The following is a 24,150-nucleotide window of genomic DNA, read 5'->3' on the forward strand; positions in this document are numbered from 1 at the left end:
GAGGCGCTTGGCTGCGTTCCAGAGAGCCACCGACTGCTCCTGGGGTTCCTGCTTCCCCTCCCACTCCCTCTGAGCTATGACCATTACTGCAATAAAACCTTCTAAGACAGCCGGGAAGAGGCAAGGAGATGTAAAGGCCCAGCTCAGAAATCTCTGCTGGAAACCCCAGTGAACAAAGGCAACCTTGCACAGAGGGCAGCCCCCGGCTGTCCCGCCGGCAGAAGCTGGGTGTGGAGGGGGTGCTCAGCTCACAGATTCCAGAACACAGATCACGCTGGATGTTTGACCCAGCCTGCCAGGCCCATCGCTCACAGGGCGGCCCTCAGGACACACGCCCACTGCAGCCCTGACAGCAGAGGGCTGGCTGTTAAAGCCACCCCTGAACCTGGAGGCCACAGAGGAGGCCAGGGGAGGCTCAGGGCTCACGGCCACCCACCCCCCAGGGCCCACGACCCCAGGGAGAGTCCCCAGTACAACAGACACTCCACGGACGCCTCCACCAGAGGCGCAAACCATGAGCTCCAAGGAGCAGGAAGCTTATTTCTGGGGACACGCATCCCCTCATCACCAACCAAGGCTGCCCCTGAAGCCAACAGGATACAGGACAACATATCACAAGCTGCCAGAGCCCCTCAACTTTTGCCTGCCCGGCCACAGACCCAACCCTGTCCCCGAGGGGCCACCCGAAGGCGCCCCCACACCTGTCCAGCCCCTGAGGAGCCCGTGGGCAGCCCGCCCCTCCCCACGGCCTGGCTGCCAGCCGGACACTCACCAGGACTTGGGTTCCCCGAAGTGCAGGTAGTTAATGCTGTACAGGTCCATGTCCTCCGTGTGCCAGGCAAAGGTGGTCTTCCACATGCCGAAGTACAGATAGGGGGTGTTGACGCCCTCGATGATGGTGCCGCACTCACGCTCCACCATGTCCAGGATGGTCCGCAGGCTCCCGATGTTCCACTGGGCCACATCCTGCAGGGCGGCGAGCACATGGTTGGTGGCAGGTCACCCCCAGGGGCTGGCGGGAGCACAGGAAGGCTACGGGGCAGCCCCCACAGAGGGCCTGAGAGCTCACGGCCAGTCCCAAACCTGCCCACGTCAGAGCTTCACCCGCCCCAGTGTCTGAACCCCAGTGGGAGCTACTCCCACACTGAGACACCAGTCCCTCAGCCTGGGCCAGGCAGTCAGGCAGGCTTTCTCTGGATGCCATGCCGAGCTATGCATTAATCACAGGCAGTGAAGGCCACGCTGTGAGGGCTGAGGTTTGGTTGTGAATAATTAACGTGCCTCAAAGTCAATGACATGGAAGGAGGAAGACAATCGTGGAATGGGGCTAGCTCAGCAAAGGTGCCAGACAGCCCTTCCGGCACCTTCTGCCGGAAGAGACAGGGACGGCTTTCGGAACCAGGCAAACAAAACAAGGCCAGAATCCCTGCCCACCGGACTCATCTATTCCTAACGCCACAAACGGGTCCCATCTTGTCACGAGAGCTCATAAAATACAGATCAATCCATTTTCGGTCCCTGGAGACCCCTCCAAGCCTGCGGAGATGCTGAGCGAGCGTCAGCATTCTCTCCGTCCCAAGCCCACTCTGCCTCACATCCCATTCGTACCCTCCCCGTTACAGGTCCCTGAACCAGTGGTTGGTCCTGGCAAGGCGAGTCCCTAGCAGAAGCCCGGAACACAAGCACAAAATCACAAGCCCTTGAGTAAAACAAAAACAGATAAATTAGATTTCATCCAATTCAAAACTTCCGTGCTTTAAAAAAAAACATCAAGAAAGTAAAAAAGAGAACCCACATAAGGGGAGAAAATACGTGCAAGTCATCTATCAAGTAAGAGACTTGTGCCCTCTCTAAAGAGCCCTTATAACTACCATAGAAAAAAAAAATAACCCGATTAAAAAATGGGTAAAGGGCCGAAATGGACATTTCTCCTCAAAGAAGATATACACAGCTCACAAGCACGTGCAAAGATGCTCAACGTCATTAACCCGCAGGAAACCTCAGATCAAAACCCCAGTGCCAACGCCACGTCACACCTAGGACTGGCAGGGTCAAACAGACAGACAGCAACAAGTGTTGGTGAGGATGTGGGGCGGGGGGAGAAGAGCCCTCAGACACTCTCCTGCTGGGGGAAATCACGGGCCGTTCCTCAAAAGGTAAACGTGGAATGAGCGCGTGAGGAGTGCAGTTCTAGGCCTAGGGACGTGCCCAGAGCAATGAAAACATACGTCTGCACAGACTCACATATGCACGTTCACAGGCACATGACTCGCCGTGGCCAAAAAGTGGAAACAGTCCAAGTGAACGGTTAACACCACGCAAGGGCAGGTCACTGGGTTGCAGACAGGAGCGAGGCGCGGACACGCGTGGCCCCGGGAACAGACCCTGAGCCCATGACAGTCAGGGAGGGAACCAGACACAAGGCCACATGGGGTGTGAGTCTACGCGTGTGACACATCCAGAACACGCGCCTCCACGGACAGGAAGGGGCTCGTGGGTGCTGGAGAGGGGACAGGGAGTGACTGCTGATGAGGAAGGGACTTCTTTTGGGGCTCACAGAATGTTCTGGAATTGACTGTGGTGATGGCTGCACAACTCAGTGAAATACAGTAGAAACTTGAATCGTGTGCTCTATGTGGGGGAACTGTGTGGTGTGTGAATTACACCTCAGTAATGCTTCCTTTAAAAAAGACACCGCAGGTCAGACAATGGACAAACAAACGAACGATCCCCACGAGCACTAACTTCGTAGAACTCTGTAGAAAAGAAAACGGGCGTGTGACTTCCCACTCGTCCTAAACACAACACAGGAACTTCAGCTCTTCCAACCCGGCAGCTGTTGGGGTCAGATTCCCTTCCTAGAAGTCACGATTCGGAGTCCAGGAAGCAGAACTGCAGGCCGGCACGGGGCTGCCCAGCGCCAGCCGACGAGCACCAGAGCTTCATCCCAACCGTGGCCATGTCAAGAGCACCGATGGCTGGGACTGCACATGGAGAGCGGGATGGGGATGGGGACAAGGCTCCCAGCCACTGAGCCCCAAGGTACCCACCTGAGGCAGGGAGGAGGACGGAAGGTCACAAACATCAAGAACGGGGCTCCCGCAGAGGACCCAGGAAAATCTCTCTCCTCATGCTCTCACAGAGCAGGGGGTGCAGCACCCAGGGACACCCAGTGCTGGCCTCCTGCCAGAGCCCTTCAAGGAGGGGCCACGAACCCAGATGGAATGGGGTCAGAGGCGAGGCCTGATCTGGGGCTGCCATGACGGGTCCCTCCAGGCCTTGGCGGTCTGACGTGGGAAAGGGGGCTTGGGGAGTTGGGCCCCTCTTGCAGGGCCAGGAAGCCCTCGAAGCCAGCAGAGAAATGGGGAGCAGTGGCAGGGCTGGCGTCTGGAGGCGGCACACAGGACCAGCAGCCACTGCCCAGGTGGATGGACCCAGACAGGCCCCAGAAAGCCCAGGGACACGGCCCCACCGGTCCCTCATTCAATCTGCCACAGGAACTTCTGCGCCTTGAGCCAGGCGCAAGGGCAAGTTGGCTCATGGTGCTGAATGTTTCTGTAACCATCAATAGGGCAACCGCTCAGTCCTGGAAAGTTCGAAGCCCTGGGGTGAGCCGCACGGCAGCTGAGGTGTGCTGGGGCAGCGCGAGAGACTGGGCTGCGCCCCCTCATGTTAGAGGTGTGTGCCGACAGGGCCTCTGGGCCCCCGCCCTCCTGTCCTTGCCACATCCAAGGCATGCCTGCGGCTCTGCCCTCAGACAGCACGCTCACGAGGATGAGGCCTGGCCACGTGGCCTCACAAACTTGCCACTGCTGTGGGGTCAAGGCCAAGTGGATGAGCTCAGGGTCCCAGGGAGAAGCTAAACCTCCTTGTCCGGAACACCCTTGCTGGAGGGCAGCCACGCACCTGCCGTACCCCTCATTGTGGATGGGGAAACCAAGGTCCAAGAAGGGGGAACCAGGGCCAGGAGTCAGCTTAGTCCCTGACCTCCCAGGGCGAGGGCGTCTCCCTCGGGTTCTTAGGGGTGAGCTCCCTGAGTTTGACACCCCCTTAGTGCCCAGCTCAGAGGAACAAACCCGCCCTCACCACGAAGCAGGACCCCCTAGTTGGAAGGCCCATGGGCCACAGGTCAGACAGGCTCCCCAAGCTGGGCGAACTGCTGGGACCCACGCGATAGTCACGTCTTTCCAACACCTTTTGGAAAACGCAAGTCTGTCCTAATGGGTTCAGGAGGGTCCTGACCCTACTCAGGAGGGGACCTTATTCCAATCCACGGCAGCGCCACCCAAGCCCAGGACTCAGGAGGCACCTCCAGCTACTCTCATGAGGACAATGGATGAATGGATAGAATGTTCCAGCAAGAGATGACCTTCAGAGTAATGATTCAGGGTAAGGGGCAAAGATGGCAGCTGAGGGGCCACTCCAGGGAGAGCCCCAGAGCAGAACACACGTCAGACTTAAGAGCTTAGAAATCAATCAGTCTTGGTACAACCAACCTAGGGTTAGCAGAGGGCCCATAAATATTAATAAACTGTCCCCTAAAAAAGTGTGGGTCCCACTCAAACCCCCATCTGCTGAACAGCAGCACCTCGGTGGGGCCTCTGCATCATGTCTCCACCAATGTCTGGTCTACACCCCTGAACAGGCCAAGGCCAGCATGAGGCCCCTCCATTGCCCCAGCTACCCCCAGGGCCCTCCCAAGGGCTAGAACTCAGGGCCCCGAGGCTCCCCCAAGACAGAGTGCTAGGAACTGGAGAGGAAAAGTACTAGACTGAGGATTAGGAGGCCCCTGGGAGGTCAGCTGCAGGCTACCTGAGGTCAGATCAGGGCAAGATGGGCTGACAGTTTTGTAGGAAAGATTCTGCAAATCAGAAACACACCTGGAATTCCTTCTTTCTTCACCCTGAGACTTGGCACGTGGTTGTAACCAGAGCCCGACAGAACGCCCAGCTAAGCTGGCCGCGGCATTGTAACATCCAGGTTTCAAGATAAAGTCCCGTTCACACACCTTTCCCTCCACCGCTTACCAGGAAATGGCATCCCTCATTCCCCCAGAACCTCTCGGGGGCCCCGGGTACTCACGTCATCGTACAAAGAGCCACTGATGTCAGCCCCATAGATGGGAGAGACGAAGGTGAGGTTCTTCCAGTACTTGCGTTCCAGGTCATCGAAGTCCTGGTGCCGCGGGGTACAGTACCTGGTGGATGAACAGCACAGCGACCATGGCCGTGGGGCCCACCCCTCCAGGGCGCGGCCGGATACACGTTCTCAGTCCCCACCTCAGGGCACAGCCCGGAGAACACGGATGTGGCCCTGGGAGAGCATTTATTCGGGGCTGAGGGGGTTCGGGATGGGCAGCAGGCCCCCCTGGAATGACGCCCACTCGTCCCATCTCGTCGGCCACCAGGGCCTGGGGCACCCGAGTCGGAACACACACCGGGGACAGCTGGAGCAGGTGAGGGACGCAGGCTCTGAGGGTTCTCCTCAGCCCTCTGCTCTGCAAATACCAGCAGCGCCGACCAGAGGCCGGGCCCTGTCTCGGGGGCCAGGACAGCAGGAGAAGGCAGACGACGCCCTGGCCCCGTGGGATGCTTATGTCTGAGAGCGAAGAGACTGCCGGAAATGCACAAATTTCGGCCAGCCAGGGAGGCTTGGGGAACAGAGAACAAGCAAGAGTCAACAGTGGAGGCGGGCGCCCAAGTGAGCCCGGGGGCGTGTGCCGGGAATGCCCACAAACGCACCCGGATGTGCAAGGGAATGCGTGTGAGTGTGCCCATGTGTGACCCAGGAAACCCCGAGGAGGTACCATCAGACCGGAGATGTCGCAGGAGGGTGTGGGGAAGCAGCCCAGGGACGGAAGACAAGGACAAGTCCCCACCATGTCCCACTCTCTCTGCACCCCCAGAACCAGGAGCCGCCGAGGGCCCCACTTCAGGGGGCCTGGAGGCCCTCAGGTGTGCTTCCTCCTCAGAGATGGGGTTCCAGGGCGCCCCCCGACACCCGCCTCACCCCCGGCCACGTACTTCTCGCTGTTGGCCAGGCGGCGGTACTCCCCGACTGTCATGGCCTTTTTCTGGATGTTGTATTGTGTGAAGAGGCCTGACTGGCCCGTCACCACCTGCTGGATGGGGGCCGGGATGACCACGTCGTCAATGTCATCGTACGTCTGCCTGGGCTTCCACTCCTTTGGGGGGATGATCTGCGAGACGAGAGGGGAGTCAGCGGCGCCTGCAGACGGGAGGACACACAGCCCCCCCCACCAGGAGACCGGCGGTGGCGCCCTGGGAACACGTCCAGGTCCCACACCGAGGGGCACCAGGAACCATCTGCACACTTCCTCAGACCCCCCACAGTGACCTGTGCGGGGCCACGGACACTACCCGCTGGAGCACAGCCATGCTGGCCTCCTGACGCCACCCGCCAAGCCTCTGCAGCTCAGCCTGGGCTCCGGGGGCTGGGAGCGGTCCCCTCCAGAGCCCAGGGGCCGCCCCCATGCCTATGTGCACGATCACAAAGTGAGCAAGCGGGGCTCCCACACTCTCGCCTGTTCAGGCACTCTGCGGCCGAACCCCCGGCTGCAGAAGACAGCGCTCCGAGCCTGGCTCAGGACCCCTCGGGCCAGGCCGGGAGGCCGGGATACCTCCTAGGGGCAAGCACAGCTCTGGGTACCGGGGGGATGCCGGACAACAAACATCCGTGAGGGCCTTCCACTGTGGGAGCGAGCAGATGATAAGCACCGTAAGGGATAAGGAAACTGAAGACAGGGACAAGTCCTAAGTGCAAAGGACAGAGAAGGGCTGGTGAGGCACCACAGGCAGGAGAACGATAATGCCACAAACGTGAGGGAACAAGACCTGAGAAGGTCACCTCTGAGGAACAGGACAGCTGTTTCCTGGTGGCAGCGGGTCCCACAGGGGACCACCCCCACCCCTCTCCAGGAGAGGCCCCGGAAGGCCTGCAGGAAGGGCTTTGGGGAAGGGCCGCCCGGGGTAGGGGGCACTAGGTCAGCGCCGAGCTTGCCCAACTGGCCTCTTCGCCCTCCTGCTTCCCCCTCTTCCGTTCAGCGTGCCCTCTGGGCCGGGCTGGGGCCCCCTGGGTACCCGGCTCGCTTCTCTGAAGGCCCCTGGGGCCGACACGGGCTGGTCTCTCCCAGTCCTGGGCAGGTGTCTACAAACAGCTCTCCTTCCAGGGAGCCCAGCGGGCCACCCAGCAGCTTTGGGAAAAGGAACTCAACCAACCTGTTCTCAGTGCGGCAGCCAAGAACTCTGGGGAGGCCAAGGCCTCCCCCAGCTCAGGGCCAACGAGGGAAGAACACCACACCAATGCCCAAGTTGCCGGCAGCTTCCAGAACAGCTGAGATCCTTGCCATCCCCAAGGATTCCCCAACAGACATCAGTGCAAGAAAATGTTTTGCTTGGCCATGAAACCCTCATCCCCTGGTTGCCGGTTAACAACAGAGAGGTCTTCCGCCAGCAGCACCCTCGCCGATTTGCTGACGGAGCACAAATAAGTAACAGGAACAATGAGAGGAAGTCAGGACGCTGGGCCGTGTCTGGGGACATCTGTGGCTGCCACCACTGGAGGGCTCCTGGCATCACAGGGGTGCGGCCAGGGACGCTGCTCAGGCCCCACGGCGTCCAGGATGCCCCCAGAGGAACCACCTGCCTCCGCGTCAGCAGGGCCCAGGCTGGGAACCCTGACTGAAGTTAAATGGGGACACGGCTGCTCGGTCAAAGCTCCTTCTGGGGACATGCCCTCTCCCGACTCCGTGGCCACAGTTGCCTGCCCATGTGTGGCATGAGGCCTCATGATAACAGGGTGCTGGGATCAGCCTGCCGGTCGGCGGTTTTCTTAGATGTCAAGCAGGAAATCTGAAGAGTCAGGCGATCGACTAACACACTTGAGACCGAAAGCACCAGAAATACAAACAAAAGGGCCGGTGGCTCCAGCATGGGAGACGCTCTCACAGAGGAAGAGGTTCCGAGCAGCCCCTTAGCCACAGGGGTGGCGCCTCCCCTTGGCAGGGAAGCGGCGTTCCCCCCCACCACCACACGTGCTCACCGGGGAAACGGGGGTTCGCCCAGCCAGTTCCATCAGACGAAGCCTGCCCAGACACCAAGGCTGCAAAATGAAGCAAACACGTCACTCCCAAATTTTCGGCTCCCTCCTGAGAGCCGTGGACTCCCCTGCCCGTCTCCTCCATCCCTCACGGGCGCTGCTGCATAAAGACGCCGGAGAACCAAACAGACTGCTTCAGGCACGCACGACCTGCACTTGCGTGGACACACACTCGGCAGGTTCTGAAAAAGGCATGTGACACAGAGCCACTTCCAGCGGGTCTAGGACCCCAAGCCCTCGGGAAAATCAACGTGCCGGGGCCTGATGCCCTCGAATCTCTGCGAGACCAGGGTCTGAAGGGAGGCTTCGGGGCGAACAACCTCTAACGGATATCGCTGGAAGACATTTGAGCTTCCTGACTCCTCGACTCGGTGCCTGGCGGGCATGGCGTGGCCCTGGACTGGCCCGCCCTCGAAGCTCCTGGAGGGCAAGCCTCAGCCAAGGCTGAGCGGGACAGAAAGGCCACACTCCCCCGGTGGATGAGGCGGCACCAGGCAGGTGGCTTGGGGCATCTGAGCAGCTGGGTTAGAAGGTGCGGGGGACCCTACAAGAGGGAATGAAGTGAGGGGCCGGCCTCTGCCCCCGACACCTCCCACTCCCCAAGCCATTTTGCAGGTAGTGGGACGGGTGGCTGGAGGAGGCACTGGGGCACCGCCTGCCTGCAGGGACAGTCCTTAGGGATGCACCCAAGCGTTGAAGCACCTTGACCCCTCCTGCAGGACCCAGCGCCATGCCCCTCCCTCACTCCCTCCCGCCCGAGCGCTTCCCAAGCAGCCTGGCTGGGGGCAGGGAGGCAGGGGGGTGCAGCGCTGGCCTGAGGGGGCAGGGGCATGCACAGAACAGCCAAGAACAAGACAGGGGTGCCCCAATAGCCCCAAAATGGGGCTCCCCACACCCTCAAAGCCTCTTCTGGCTCTGGCCCCTGGCCCCAGCTATACCTGCTGAACAGCTACCCCCACCCAATCCCACCGGAGCTTTTGCGGGGGGTGAGGAATACAGCTGGGATGAAACTGAAAACCCCTAGCACTACACACACAGATGCACAAAGAAAGGTGGTCGAGACCAATGAGACCAGGGTGAGGGGACATCGGCACCTGCAGAGCTGGCTCAGGCAGCAGGACACCGTGTTCCTTCTCCAAAGAGGCCAGCAGCCCTGAGAACCAAGCACCCCCACCCGAGGGGACAGGGGTTACCCAAGGCCCCCGGCACGTGCCTCCCGAGCCCCATCTGTCCCCCCGGAGTGGCACGGAGGCTGCTGAGGGACTCGAGGGCCCGACACACGGTCCCAGCCAGGTGAGAGAAGGGACAAGTGTGTGCACGCGGTCAGCGCACCTCTGCAATCGCCAACGTCCTTCAAGCTGCAACAGAATCCGTGCCCGCCCCACGCTGCCCCTCCCCGCCCCGCACACAGAGGAAGCCGCACGCAAAATCCCCCTCGAGAAGCTGAGAAGGAGCACACAAAACGAAAGGTGGAGGGAAAACAGACCCAGGAAACTCCTGCCTCAGGAAACACCCAGTCCAAACAGCTTCCTTCGATCCAAATAAATGAGCCAAATGACTCCGCTGAGATTAGAGCTCAAAGCAGGAACACTGGGGCTCAAAGGAGAAGCACAGAGGCCGAGAAGGAGATGAACTGGGAAGGGGCAAAGGCAGGTAGAGGCGTGGGGGGCCTGGGTCGCAGGGGACACGGAGCCCACGGCCACCACAGCGCCGTGAATGGAAAACTCGAGAAACGGCCAGGGCCGGGGGCCGGCCAGGAAAGAGGAGCCCCAGACAGTGAGACAGAAGAGAGGAGCAGGGATGAGAGCTGTGGGGGCCTCACGGTGACCCAGGCAGAGCCGTGCGGGACAGCAACTTGCGACACCTCCCAGCACAAGGGACAACTTGAACCAGAAACAGAAGGGCTGTCGCATCCCGGGGAAAGTCAAAGCAGGCCAACGACAGGAGACAAGGCAGAGGAGGCTCTCCCCCCACAACCCCCCCCCCCCCCGCCAACAGGGACCCTCGACAGGGCAGAGCAGGCAGGAAACTGTCCCGACAGCGGACACCTGCCCTCGGCCAGCCGGGCAGAAAACCCCCAAACCCGCAAGAACCCGGGACCTCACGCAGTTTTCCAGGAGGAGAAAAGGTAACACGACAGTGGGGGCTCTGGTCCCCAACTGTCCGGGCCGTGGAACGCCGTATGAATGCTGGAGCGTGTACATGAACAAAATCAAGAGGGAAGCCGACGCAGCAAGCGGACTGCCCGCCGTGTCTCCGTGGGCTGACATCAGAGGCATGACCATAACCAGGAGAGGGACTGATACCCGTAACAAAACCACCCCAACCAGGTGGGGGGGGGACACCCCTCTCCCCACTACCGCCAGGCGGCACAAACCGCGGCCCTGGGCCAAATCCCACCCGCCGCCTGCTTTTGTACGGCCCCGAGAGCCAAGAATGTGGGGTGTTGTTTTTTCTCATCTTCAAATGGTTAGGGAAAAAAAAAACAACAAAAGAAAAATGTTTCGGGACCAGCGAAAGTCCCGTGAAATTCACATTTCGGCGTGCATAAGTGAAGTTTTATTGGCACACGGCCACGCCTACCGGCTCGCGGGTCACCAAGGTGGCGGGGCTGAGCGTGGGACAGAGGCCGCCCCACCTGCGACGCTGAAAATATGACTCTCTGGCCCTTTGTGGACAAAGGTCGACTCCTCGGTTTCAAGAACAGAGAAGCAGGCACCACGGAGGAAGAGCCAGGTACACGGGGAGCCACCAGGCCGCAAGACAAGCAGGCAACACACCTTCCAAATGACTGGCGAGCGGTGCCACGCACGCAGCTTCCCGCGAACCGGTCACGGTCAGAAGCAACCCAGACTGCGTTTGTCTGTTTGCTCTCACCACGCGCACGCACGGATGTGTCCACGAGTGACACGCCACAGAAGAGACACCGTTCACAGGTACCGGCCTCCCCAGAAGCCTTCCCCGACTCTCGACGCCCTCCCGCCGCAGGGTGAGCAGCTCTGAGTGTCGCCACCACGAAGCCCAAGGTGCCAACTGCCCCCGAGGCTGGCCCTGGCCATCGGCTCCCACGGGGACATGGGCTGTGGGGCTCACGTCTGCATGCCAGGCCTACAACAGAGCCTGGCACGCGGGAAGAACTCCGTAACATCTGTTGACAACGAGGTCAGAGCAGCTCGGTGAACACGGCCACAGCCATGGCCACGCCAGGCCCGGGGCCCGGGGCACGCATAGGGCCGAGCTGGTGGAAGGTGGCGCTGGGCCCGGGGCGTCACCCACCTTGGCCAGGCCCGCCCGGTGGGCTCCCTGGGACTCGATGTAGGCCACGTATTTGTTGAAGTCCTTAAATTCTTCCATGGTTGGGCGAAACGTCATGATTTTACAGCTCGGGTTCTGGGCCCCATGATCCTCAGACCCCATGGCTGCCGCAGAGAGGCTGTCACACCTGTGAGGGGAGGACAAGAGAGCGTGAGCGCGTCAGTGCCACCACCCGTCCGGACATGCTAAAAATACCCGCAGCCTCGGGAAGACAAAGACGGGGCCGCGCAGCTAAGCTGGGGCCAGAGAGGAGCCTGGGAGCGAACTCCATCTCTCCGCACTGGCACAAAAAACCAAAACGACTGCAACTAATTAAAAACAGAGGCGCCCTAGTTCTCCGAGCCAACGCAATACTGGGAGCCGGAGCACTAATTTCAATCCAGGGGCCCTGAGAAAGAAAAGCTTTCCTTATCGGGGACTTTGTATCTAGGTTTGCCGGCATCAGCTTCAAATCAACGCATCTACTTCGGAGCCGGATACCCACACCGACAGCAGCCCGTGTGGTGGGCTTTCCAAGGTGAGTGAGGCTGTGGGTGTGAGTGTCACCCTCAGCTGCAACCAAGCCTGGAAGTTTCTGCGTAGGAGCCGAGAGCGTGGCTGATACGCTGGGGATATCCGAAGAGAGGCTGGGGATCAGGCTCCTCTTGGTGAGGAGGCCACACGCTGCAGCGGCCCCCTCCTGTTCCAGGAGGTAAGGGGACCCAGCGAGGCAGTCGGTGGCCAATCCCAAGCAGGGAGGGGCTTGGGGACAGACTCTGGGGAAAGGTCCCTTGGAAGAGGTCAGAACCCAAGTGCATACAGACCTGAGAACCGGGAAGACAATTCGCCAAACCCAACTTCCTCTCACCCTCAAGTAAGCTGGGCAAAGAGAAAGGCGGCCAGGGAGTCCTCCCGCCCTGGACGGGGGCTTCCATGTCGCCAAGTTGCCGCCGCAGCCTCCCCGAATGGCACTCCCCCTGGCAGGCACTAGAGGGCAGCATGAGCCCAGGAACGGCTGCGAAGGCCTGCAGTATCTGCCGAGTAGGTTCTGGGGGCCTCAGGCACCCCTTCCAGGCCCTGCCCTCAACTCCCCAACCCCCACCTGTGGTGAAGGGGCTGGGACCAGGGGGATAGCACTGCCAGTAAGGGCTCTTGAGGACCCTGACCTGGGGGGTCATCACTGACCTGGGCTGGGACCCCACCATGGCCCTCTGCCCCATGTACACAGCAAGTCCCAAGGCTTCTCCTTGAGGCGTGGCCACCAAGCAGGAGTGTGCATGGCACTGTGTGACAATAGCTCTGGGTGGAATCACAGGGAACCCACGTGAAAACACAGCTTAATAAAGGGAAAGGGGTTGTCAGCAAGCTCCCTCCAGGGCAGCAGGTACCACAGGACCTGGGCCACAGCCAGGCTGCCCACCCAGCAGGCTGCCCCACTGGAGCCCTGACCAGCCCCTGGGACTGACCACCACGCCATCCCAAGCCAGCCCCCTCGCCTGCAGCCCCACCCAAGCCCCCAACCCACCTGCCCTCCCCCCTCCAGACCAGATGCCACCATGTGGGGCTCACTTATGGCCTCCGCGGCTGGCAACAGGACACAGCGTGTCCATCCTGGGGGAGCTCATGGCCCGGGGGGATGACCTTGACTCTGACACTCTTGGAACATCAGTGTGGACTGAGCTGGGCTGTTAGTTATGGAGGGAGCCGCAGAAGGGCGGGGTGGTGGGGAGACCTCCCTAGGCAGGGACCTCAGATGAGACACGAGACACCAGCTCGAACTCGACACCAGCTTCCTCTGCCCGAAGCCCACAGGCCACCCCACTCCCTGCCACCCCCCATCAGCCTCCCACCAGCCCACTCCCCACCCCTGTCACCCACTCCCTGCCACCCCCAACCCTGCAACTCCCACCCCGCTCCCTGCCACCCCCCAATGGCACAGTGTGGTGAGCCCCTGAAGTGACCCTGCCAACCACCCGTCTCGTGTGGGTGAGCAACTCAGCCTGTGCTGGACATGATCCCCCCTGGTCGTGGCCCCTGGTCCTAAGCCCTCAGCCTGTCGTGGACAGTGCCCAGCTTGGTTGGCAGCGGGCACATGAGCATGTACGTGACTGATGTGGGTGACTCGTCCACTCCACACAATCAGCTCGTTTTGCACAGCTCACTGAGGCCACAGGGAAAATCATGTGCCGAGGCCCCACGCAGGTAGGTGGCAGGGCCTGAGTCCCCACACCCAACAGCTCCCATCCTTGGCTTGGCCGATCCTGGCCAGCTGGCTGCTTCTGCCCCCGGGCTAGCTCACGTGTGGCCTATAGGGGACAAGCGGTGTCACCTCCGGTGGAGGCTGTCTCCGGCCCGTCGGCCACCCGGCACGGCGGGGGTGGGGGGGGGGATGGCGCAGTGTGGTACGCCCACCACCTCCCCAGGACCAGCTCGTCCCAGCCAGAGCCAGGGCAGCCCAGGGTCCTGCCCACACGAGCTCCCTCACACATCAAAAATCATGATGCAGAGAGCAGTTTCCCATCCAGGAGGTGGAAAGAGCAGATGATGAGACAGCAGGTGGGTTTTCTGCACATGCGCGCCGGCGAGACACGCTTTACTCCAACCACCGGCATCATCAACATGCAGCTCAGCGGCGGATTATGTGTGATTTTTCCTCTGCCTTATTTGTGCCTTTTGAAATGAAGGTTCTGAGTAGGTAAATACAAAGAAGAAAATTAAAATGGTTTATAATCCCAACACTCCATACCCTTGACGCATTTTATGAAGGCAGGCAAATAAAAAATCATACGTGTACATACTTAAGAAACGAAAAAGGAATCTCAGCGAACAGCAGCCCCGGGCCAAGCTCCCAGTTTATTGGGAACACGGCGGGGGCAGAGGACCAAGCGAGCGCCCCCTGAGGGAACGTGTAGGCCACTCCGGAAAGACCACCGCGCTCTTCACAGGTCAGTGGTGTGCCAAAAAGCGGGCGCATTCACAACAGGAGACTTTTAAGACAAACGGCCCAGTAAACAAGTGGGCAAAGGGCTCAAACAGACATTTCTCCAATGAAGATACACACGTGGCCAACAAGCACACAAAATGCCGATCAACACGTTTAGCCATCAGGACCACGCAAACCAAAACCGCAAGAGACGCTTCGCCCCCACCAGGATGGTTGTAATAAAAAAATAATAAAAACAAAAAAACAGACAACAACTAGTGCTGGGGAGATGTGGAGAAACGGGAACCCTGACACACGGCTGCGGGGGATGGAAAATGAGGCGGCCGCTGAGGAAAACAGTGTGGCGGCTCCTCAGAAAGTTACACCTAGAATTACCAGACGACCCAGCAATTCTACCGGTAGAAATAGGCCCAAGAGAAATGAAAACGTGTGTCCACACAAAAATGTGTGCATCCATGTTCACAGCAGCACTGTCCACAATGGCCAAAAGGTAGAAACAACCCGAGTGTCCCTCGATGGACAAACAGATGCACACGGCGTGTCCCCCACCCACGGGCACGTCCCTCAGCCTCGAACAGGAGCGAGGCGCCCACACGCACTGCCCCGGGGACAGACCCAAGCCCACGACGCTCAGGGAGGGAACCAGACACAGAAGGCTGAGGTCTGGGGTTTCTTTATGGGGTGATGGAAATATTCTGAAACTGACTGTGCCGATGGTCATGCAACTCTGTGAACACACCAGAAACCGTGGAACTGTACGCATTAAGTGGGCGAACTCCATATGTGAATTATAGCTCCGTAAGGCTGCTCACTAGCCCCCCATTAGAAAGAGGGAGAGTGGGAGGAGGACAGCAAGGAAGAAAGAGGAAGAAAGCTCTGCCCCTGAAGAAACAAGAGCGGGCTCCGCTCCACCACCGCACGCCCAGAGATGTGTGAAGACACATGGGGACGAGGGGGGGAAATCTGAACGAGGGCGGATGTTGGGTGACACTAGGAAACGATCATTCGTGTTTAGGATGTCACTGTGTTACGCAGGGGTGTGGTCGTGATGCCCAAGATGCACCTGGAAGTGCTTTGTGAAAATACACGCATGCGGGGCGCCTGGGTGGCTCAGTCGTTAAGCGGCTGCCTTCGGCTCAGGTCATTACCCCGGGGTCCTGGGATCGAGCCCTGCGTCGGGCTCCCTGCTCAGCGGGAAGCCTGCTTCTCCCTCTGCCTCTGCCTCTCTCTCTGTCTCTCATGAATAAATGAATAAAATCTTTAAAAAAATAAAAATAAAATACACACATGCGTTAAGGACAGCAAAAGCAAGCGTGGCAGACACGAACATTGCTGCTCACCAGGCCCTTCCTGTGCTGCTTCCCGTAGGGCCCTGCACCCCTGCCCTGCTGGCCCGCCGAGCTGTGGCCAGGCGCACCCTCCACCGGGGGCCCCTTTCTCTCGGTCCCCCAGGCCAGGAAGAGGAAGACGGTTCCTCTGGGGCGAAAGGTGCGCTGCTGGGGGCGGGGGAGCAAGGAGGGGATTTTACTTCTCTGGATCTGTTTCCAGTCCATGCTGACAAAATCACATGAAACTCCGCATGCTCAGCAGCTTGGACGGTGCGAAGCCGGTGTGTATGCACTCTGCACGGGTCCTCTGGCAGCCCACCCGCCTGCCCCGGGTGCTGGGGATCCTCCTTGGCTGAGCCAACACCAGGGCCGACCAAGGAACAGGAGGGCTGAAGTTTTGGAGCCAGAAGCAGCCAGGCCGGGGACTGACAAATTTAATATCGAACAGGAAGGGGGTGCAAGTCATACAGAGGTCTGGGGCGAGAGAAAATCCCAGGCAGAGGGAAGGATCTTGGCGGTGGCCGGGAAAAGGGGAGCAGACCTCGGCGAGGCACGGTGGGGGCCAGCCGGCCAAGAAGGCCACATAGCGGGGCATGTGCTGCGGTGGGTTGACCGGGAAGCCACTGGTGGTCTAGAGCAAGGACACAGATCCCACTTACATCTTGAGAAACCCCCTCTGGCTGTGGGAAACGGACTACAGGCAGGGCCGGCATCGTGGGGGCAAGACCCCGGCAGTCGCCCAAGCCCGGGTTTAACGCTTGGCTGTCGCCCTCCTGAATTTCTTCCATTTTACAATGAGGGACGTCGGGGTTTCGCTTTGCCCTGGGCCCTGCAGGCTCTGCCGTCGGGCCTGGCTGCACAGGGCCAGCATGGAAGCTGGCAGACAAGGGCAGAGCTAGGGACAACAGTAGTGAGGAGGAGGGGACGGGATGCATTTCGAGGACAGAGGCAACAAAACTTGCCAAGAGCGAGGAAGGAGGAGACAAGTGCTGGGAAGAGGGAGATAAAGGGCGCGGCGGGTGGGAGAGGTTAGCTGGGACAAGACTGTGGTGAGCGGTAGAATGCCCCCCCAGATATCCACGTCCTAATCCCCAGGACCTATGACTATGCCCCCTTCCACTGCAAAAGGGACCTTGCAGGTGAGATGAATTAAGGACCCTGAGATGGGGATGATCCTGGATCCCCACAAGAGGGAGAGAGGAGAGATGCGATGCGGGCACAGAGGCTGGATGGATCCGAGGAAGGGGCCCCAAGCCAGGGAGAACAGGCAGTCCTCTGAAGCTGAAAAAAATCACGAAAATCAGTTTTGCCCGGAAATCTGCAGAAGGAGCCACCCTGCCAGTGCCTTGATTTTAGCCTGCAGGACTCACCCACACTCGTGGCCTCCCAGAAGCGGAAGAGAATAAAGTCACCAGGTTCATGGCCATTGGTTACAGCAGCCAAGGAAGCTCGCGCGAGTTCAGGTGAGTGTGTTTCTGAAAAGCTCTTCGGGATCGCCATGCCAGCCCCGTGAGACTCCCTGGGCTGTGAGAGCCAAGGCCCCCTCACACGACGGGGACCCTGGCGTCCTCATCTCCTCACCTGTTCAATCTGAGTATCGCTCAGCTTCCAGCCACATGCTCAGCATGCAGGAGGCGCAGGCCTGGGCCAGGCCCCACCACCTGTGCAGAGACTGGCCAGCATCCTGAAGACAGAGCCAGCTGGGTGTCCACCGGGTGTATCCTCCAACAGGAAGGGCGGCCTCTTGGTGGGCTCCCCGGCTACGACTCCCCTGACCCAACCAACAAAACCTCGAACAGGAGAAGCAAGCATCCCTATCTCTGCTCCTCATTTTGAGGCTACGAGCACGTATCCGCATGTGCCAACAACAAGTACACACTCCAAAGGGGTAGACTGCACACATGTGAATTACTTCTCAATATAGCTCTTACTTTTTTAAGGTCACTTTTTCCTGCCCTGAATGCCCTCCCAGCCCCCGGTGGTCCATCACCTGAGACCAACGATCACAGTGCGCGGAGGCAGTGCCCCGCTGTCCCTGGCAGCTCCGCCCCACCCCCCGAAGAGGAACAAGAGCATTGTCAGCCCAGGGATGTGTCCCAAGAGCAGAGATTCTGGGCCGGGCTGAGTGGGGCTACCTGCTGGAGTCTGGGCCGTTCTCTGGGTCACGGTCACCTGGGCCCAGGGAAGCCCTCCTGGGCTGCTGAACTACACTGGCATCTGACCCGGGACAGTCTTCAAATGTAGGGACTCATGAGCTGGGGACGGGACACTCTGGCAACCCTGAGGAGTCCTCCAACACCACGGGCACCACACTGCCTGGCTGGGTGGCGGTCCTTCCCAACACCGCCCCCCCAACCGCTGCCACCTCCTCGGGAGCAGAAGGCTCTCCCCATATCTAGACTCCAACCCTGGGGCAGAGGCCCCCCCAGATCCTGACAGTGGGGGTGCACTGAGTCGCAAGAGCCACCCCAGGGAGTGGGTGAGAAACGCCTGAGGGATGGGCCTCCCACTGCCAGGGGACAGCCCCTCGGCCAGCGCACACTCTGTCCGTCTCTATGGGAGCCAGAATCAGAGATGAGAGGACTGCCCCTGCCCGGGAGTCAGCCTGGTTTTCTGACTGATGAGCTCAGAGACTGACCCCATGGGATTATGAGGCCCAATGGCAGACATCTTCCAGAAACTGAATGAGCGGGACCTGCATCTTTGAGGTTTTGACATTCAGTATGCTGGAAAGTACGTCCTCTGAGCAAATGGAACCTTACAAGGAAGCATAACCTTGAGAAACATTTAACTACATTTGACTTGAAAAGTATTAGGGGCTCCATGCCACAAGGTCTGAAAGTTCCCTGGGGACCGCAGTCCTTCTCGGTGAGGCCCATCCCCTGCCCCAAGGGGGCATCTCTCCCCTAGCGCTCTATCCCGGGCCCTCACCTCCACCTGCCCGCACTAGTCCCCGTGCCAGGCGGTCTGGCCATCGGATGAAGCTCACACCTCCCAGCCCAGCCTTGAGCTCCGGGCTCCCACCTCCGTACGGCTTCTGCCAACAAAGCCCAGCTCCCAGTAGGGGTTGGCGGCAGAGGGGCCCCCGAGCAGGAGCAGGGCCCAGGAGGAGCCTGTATTCCTTCACCAGGGATCAAGACAGAACCTCCTACGGAGCTAACACAAGGGCCCCCTCCAACCCCCATCGCCCCGCCCCCCACGTGGGCCGTGTCCCACGAGTAGCTCTGCGTGTGGTCTGTGCGCAGCAAGGAAGACAGTACAACGTCCTCCATGTCCTCCTCCAACTATGCCCCAGGTTCTCTACACCATCCCTGGCCTCGTGGAGCCCACACGGCAGGGGGGCAACCACCTGCCAACCCCGGGGTCACAGAACCCTCGCCCTGTGGCCCGTGGCACTACAGCTCGGGGAGCTTTCTGTGTGGCCTTCCGAGCAGCAGGAGAAACGGGCCAGTGGGAGCAGGGGCCCAGAAGGACAGCTCACGGGGGCAGGCAGTGGGCAGAAGTACCAGGCGCAGCCCAGAGAGGGTGCCAGACTTGCTCCCACCGTACTGGCCAGCCTGAAATGGTCACAGAGACAGAAGGGGACACAGCAGGCAGAGCACCTCCCAGGGACAGGAAGGCAGGAGGCCAGGGCCAAGTACGAAGTGCAAGGTCAAGAGCCATGAGGAAGGCGGTGTGGCTGGACCAGGTTCTCGTGCACTGAAGAGGTGGGGAGCCACGAGCAGCAGACCGAAAACTAGCCTAACGTTTATCTGAGAGACATACAAAGTCCAAAAAGCCCAAAGGAAGAATCACCCATAACCCTATGCATTCATTTCTATGGTTGCGGTAACAAAGCACCATAAACCTAATGGATTAAAACATTGTAACTTTATTATCTTATCCTTTTGGAGGCCAGAAGTCTGTCCTGGATCGCACGTGGGCTGAGTTCTTTCTGGAGCTTCCCTCCCTTTTCCCGCTTCCAAAGGGGCCGCATCCCTGGCCCGCAGCCCCTCCGCCATCCTCACGGCCCTCAGCATGGGGTCTGCCCATCTCTCAGACTCTGACCCTCTGCCTTGCTCTCGTAATGACCCTTGTGTTGACACTGGGGCCCCAGATGATCCAGTAACATCTCCCATCTCGGGGGCCTTCACAAAATCCCAGATGCCAAGACCCTTTTACCAGGCGAGGGAATATAGTCACATGCTCCCGGGAGTGGGGTGCGGGCACTCTCGGGGAGCACTGTTCAGTCTGCAGCAAGTGCCATGTGAAAAATCCATCATGCAAAGAAAGAAGGAACAGTCATCACATCCCTCCAACCCGGAGACTGCTGCTGCGTGGCACATCTCAGGGAGACGAGCGCATCTGCCCACGCTCACTCAGACATTAGCACTTTCTAGAAAATTGGAAACGGGACGGAGCTATAAACGGGGGTCCACAACCCCTGCTCTCCCCACAGTCTAAACAGACACGGACGATGTCCCAGGCCACGGAGCGGGAAGAGCAGCCCCCCTCGGGTCGCAGTGTTAGATCCGCAGGGGGCAGCCAGATGCGGGGGCCGCGTCAACAGAAACTGTATCTGGACATGAGACCCCCACAAACAACCTCGCCCTGCAACTTCACGTCGGCGCTGGCGGGCCTGGGCACGGCGGGGGCTATCCAGGGCCCTCGCCCACGGCTGGGGGAACGGGACATGGGACGGCTGCTGTGGAAGCAGGGTGGCAGTAACTCAGAAGGTGAAGCACAAAAGGACCCCATGACCCAGCAGTTCCACGCAAGGCATCCCCCCAAGAAAAGCAAAACATATGTCCGCACAGAAACTTGTACACGAATGTTCACAGCAGCATCGTTCGTAATACCCCAGAAGTGGAAAGAACCTAAGAGTCCACTGACGGATGAACGGCTAAACACAGTGCATCCCTCCACGCGCTGCCCCAGGGACAGACTCTGAGCCCACGACACTCAGGGAGGGAACCAGACACAGAAGCCACACGGTGTGAGTCCAGCATGTGACACGTCCAGAAGAGGCTCATCCGTGGACGGGAAGGGGGCCCGCGGGGGCCGGGGAGTGACTGCTTAATGTACATTACATTACAAGATGGGTTTCTTCTCAGGGTGATAAAATACTCTGGAATTAGGTGGTGGTGACGGTTGCATATCTGTGCAAATATACTAAAAATCACTGAATTGTACACTTTAAAGGGTGACTATTACAGCATATGAATTCTGTCTGCATAAAAATGAATTTTTTTACAAAGTCCGCAGCAGCCTACTGGAGACCTGCCAGGCCACAGTGAACCAGTCTGGTTTGTCTCAAGGACTCTGATCTCCTTGAACGCCCCAGGCCTTCTGGAGAAGGAGCCAGTAGTTTCATTCACATCTCCGCCCTCCGCCAGAGAACCTTCCCACCCCTTCCAGCTGTGGCGCTCAGTTTCTTTAGCTGTAAAATGGACTGATCGAGGGAGAGGACAGGTCAGGATGACTGCAGCAAGGGACCGCTAAAGGTTAATCTAGCCGCATGGGGGCAAGCTACGCACACAGAACACGTCACATTGATCACATTGGGTACAAAGACAACAGCCAAGCTTTAGTGATCTGGTTGCCTTACAACAAAGCACAAGCTTTAAGGGTAAAGGCAATCAATGTCTGAAGAGACACAGAACAGACCATTTCCAAACCATCCAGCCCTAGCGAGCAACAAATGAACCTAGGTCAAGGGCAGTCCACCTTTTCTGTACAGGACCACACAGTAAATACTCTCGCCTTGGCAAGTCACATAGTCTCTGTCACAACTGCTCATTAGATTCTATCACTGTGAGGAGAAAGCTGACAGAGATGACATGTCAATGAATGCTGTGTGCTAATAAAACTTTACTTACAAAAACAGGCAGTGGGCCGGATTGGTCTGCAGACCACAGCTTGCTGACCCCAGAACCAGATGCCCGAAGTCTACCCTTCAAGAGTCAAAACCTTTACTTCACCCCTCCTAAAGGGGCACCTGAGTTCCACTGTCCATCTCCCTGAGTTCCTAAATCATGGCGGAACAGAGAAGGCCACAATCCAGCCCATGCTTGGCCCAATTAGCCTTGTGGCCTTGGAGCTCAACACTGAACACGATTCTCAGGCTACCAGGAGCAGCCAGTGTGAAATGGCCAGGGAGCACACAGGACTGTTCATCCCACACTGACCAACCCTTCACGCAGGTCACCGCCCCTCCCAACCCCTGCTCCGTGGATATGAGCCAGGAGATGATTAGGTTGTACCCTCTCTTCTTTTTTTTTTTAAAGATTTTATTTATTTATTTGAGAGAGAGAGAATGAGAGAGCACATGAGAGGCGCCCTGTACCCTCTCTTCTTATGAGCCATAGCCTTGGACCACCATCAGAGGCCACTTCTTTAAAACCCTCTGTCCCCCCTTTATTAGAAAAGTACAGGAGTGGGGCACCTGGGTGGCTCAGTTGGTTAAGCAACTGCCTTTGGCTCAGGTCATGATCCTGGAGTCCTGGGATCGAGTCCCGCATCGGGCTCCCTGCTAAGCAGGGAGTCTGCTTCTCCCTCTGACCCTCCCCTCTCTCATGTGCACACTCTCTCTCACTCATTCTCTCTCTCTCAAATAAATAAAATCTTAAAAAAAAAAAAAAAACCCTCTGTCCCCCCTTTATTAGAAAAGTACAGGAGCGAGGCGCCTGGGTGGCTCAGTCCATTAAGTGTCTGCCTTCTGTCCTGGGATCGAGTCCCTCATCGGGTCCCCTGCTTCTCCCTCTGCCTGCCACTGCCCCCTGCTTGTGTGTGCGCGCCCGCTCTCTCTCTCTGACAAATAGATAAAATCTTAAAAAAAAAAAAAAAAGTACAGGAGGAAGTGGACAGCCATAAAACCCAGAACAGCTGGGCAACGGGATTCTTTTAAAGGTATTTTAAAAATAATTCTCCATTCTTAAAGATCCCCGCCACCACTCCACTGTGACTGGTCATCATTTCCTGTAGGACATGGGATGGGGGGAATATGCCCCTCGATGAGCCCAGAAGCACTGTCACACCTGACCCACACGACACAGACGGGGCAGCTCAAGCCGGGCGAGCCCAGCATCCCCCAAAATGCACAACGTGAAGCGTAGCCCTTTTTTTAAGATTTTGCCGGAGCGTTGGTGGTATAGTGGTTAGCATAGCTGCCTTCCTTTTTTTAAGATTTTTTTTTTAAGAGTCAGAGGGAGAAGCAGACTCCCTGCTCAGACGCTGAAGGACCAGGGCACAAACGTAAGCGCATGGACTAGAGAAGAAACAGCCCGCAGAACAAACCCCAGAGGGTGTTCTAGGCTCCTTGGCCTGGACCCTGGATACCCCTAAACTCAGGACCAAACAGGAGCCACCTTCTCCCACCGGGGTGCATGCAAGCCTGGGAGGGGCTGTGGCCTGCGGCAGCGCCTTGCTCTCCCGCGGCCACCTGGGCACTTACTTTGAAGACCCAGTTGTAGCCACGGCCGTGATGAGAGGTGCCCCGGTAACTGGCAGGGGTTTCTATGAGGTCCCGGCAATGGTGATGGTTCCTAAAATGCACAAAATAAAAGCGCGATTAACTAAATTGATTGCACGCTTAAACCTTAAGTCCAGATTCTATTCCGAACAGCTGCGCGTAGCCCAAGGACGCTTGCCTTCATCCAGACATTTCCAATTCCTTGCCAATTTGCAAGAACACTAAAATCCATAGCTATAAGCACTTTCCCCATTAAAGTCCTCCTGTGACTACCCATTTTAAGCTCAGCTCCTAAAAATCAGTAGTGGAGGAAGTGAGAGGCTCCATGAAACAATCAAATTAAGCCAAAGAAGCTTCTGGAAACCTTAAGGTATGGGCAGCTACTGAGAGGTTCATGAGAAGTTCCACCTCCTCCAAACCCCGACAGCCAGAAAGGCACACCTCCAAGGAGGAAAGTCCCAGGGACAACACCATGGCCCAGTGGCCACTGCCCACGCCCCCAGCAAGCAAGGAGCACAGGGAGAGAACATGGCAGGGGCTGTACAGAACCAAGACCCCACGGAGGGCAGGGTCCCAACCACTGACTTTACAGTTGGGCACAGAGACCCCCAGTACTTGCTGAATGGATGCAGGACAAGACTCCCGACTTTGGGTGTAGCCCCAGGACCTTTGATGATCCAGGCCATGGCCACTACCTTGGCTCTTCCACCCTCCCTGCCCCCACCCCTCCAGACACCTCAGCTCCTGCTAGCACAAGATCTCCCGGATCCCCAGCCCCACCCCCACCTCTGTGCCTTCATATGCCTGCCATCCAAGACTCCAGTGTCCCCTACGGCCTGTCCCCCTGGGCAGGGCAGGTGCCCCTTTAGGAGGGGTGAAGTGGCTTTGTTAAATGCAGTTCCGCACACTTTCTCCACATAACACAAGCTTCACCAACACCCCTCACGGTGCGCAAGGTAGGCTGGAATTCTCTCTTATTTTTCTCTGGTTTTTAAAATTCCCAGGCATGACCCCAT

At 58.5% G+C, this 24,150-nt stretch overlaps 1 protein-coding gene across 1 annotated transcript in view; it reads right to left on the minus strand.

Moving 5' to 3' along the window:
• LOC118005814 (lysine-specific demethylase 4B) overlaps positions 1-23,147 on the minus strand; it is a 69,373-nt gene extending 46,226 nt beyond the window's left edge. The window contains exons 1-5 of the mRNA XM_034998091.1: positions 23,117-23,147; positions 11,395-11,560; positions 6,024-6,199; positions 5,083-5,197; positions 773-966 (exon numbers count right to left, since the gene is read on the minus strand). Coding sequence (XP_034853982.1) covers positions 773-966; positions 5,083-5,197; positions 6,024-6,199; positions 11,395-11,535 — 626 coding nt within the window. The 5' untranslated portion in view covers positions 11,536-11,560; positions 23,117-23,147. The remainder of the gene's footprint in view (positions 1-772; positions 967-5,082; positions 5,198-6,023; positions 6,200-11,394; positions 11,561-23,116) is intronic.
• Between the last annotated feature and the right edge of the window lie 1,003 nt (positions 23,148-24,150).

The sequence above is a fragment of the Mirounga leonina genome, unplaced genomic scaffold (assembly GCF_011800145.1).
Source record: "Mirounga leonina isolate KUSES-001 unplaced genomic scaffold, KU_Mleo_1.0 Mir_94, whole genome shotgun sequence".
NCBI lineage: Eukaryota > Metazoa > Chordata > Mammalia > Carnivora > Phocidae > Mirounga > Mirounga leonina.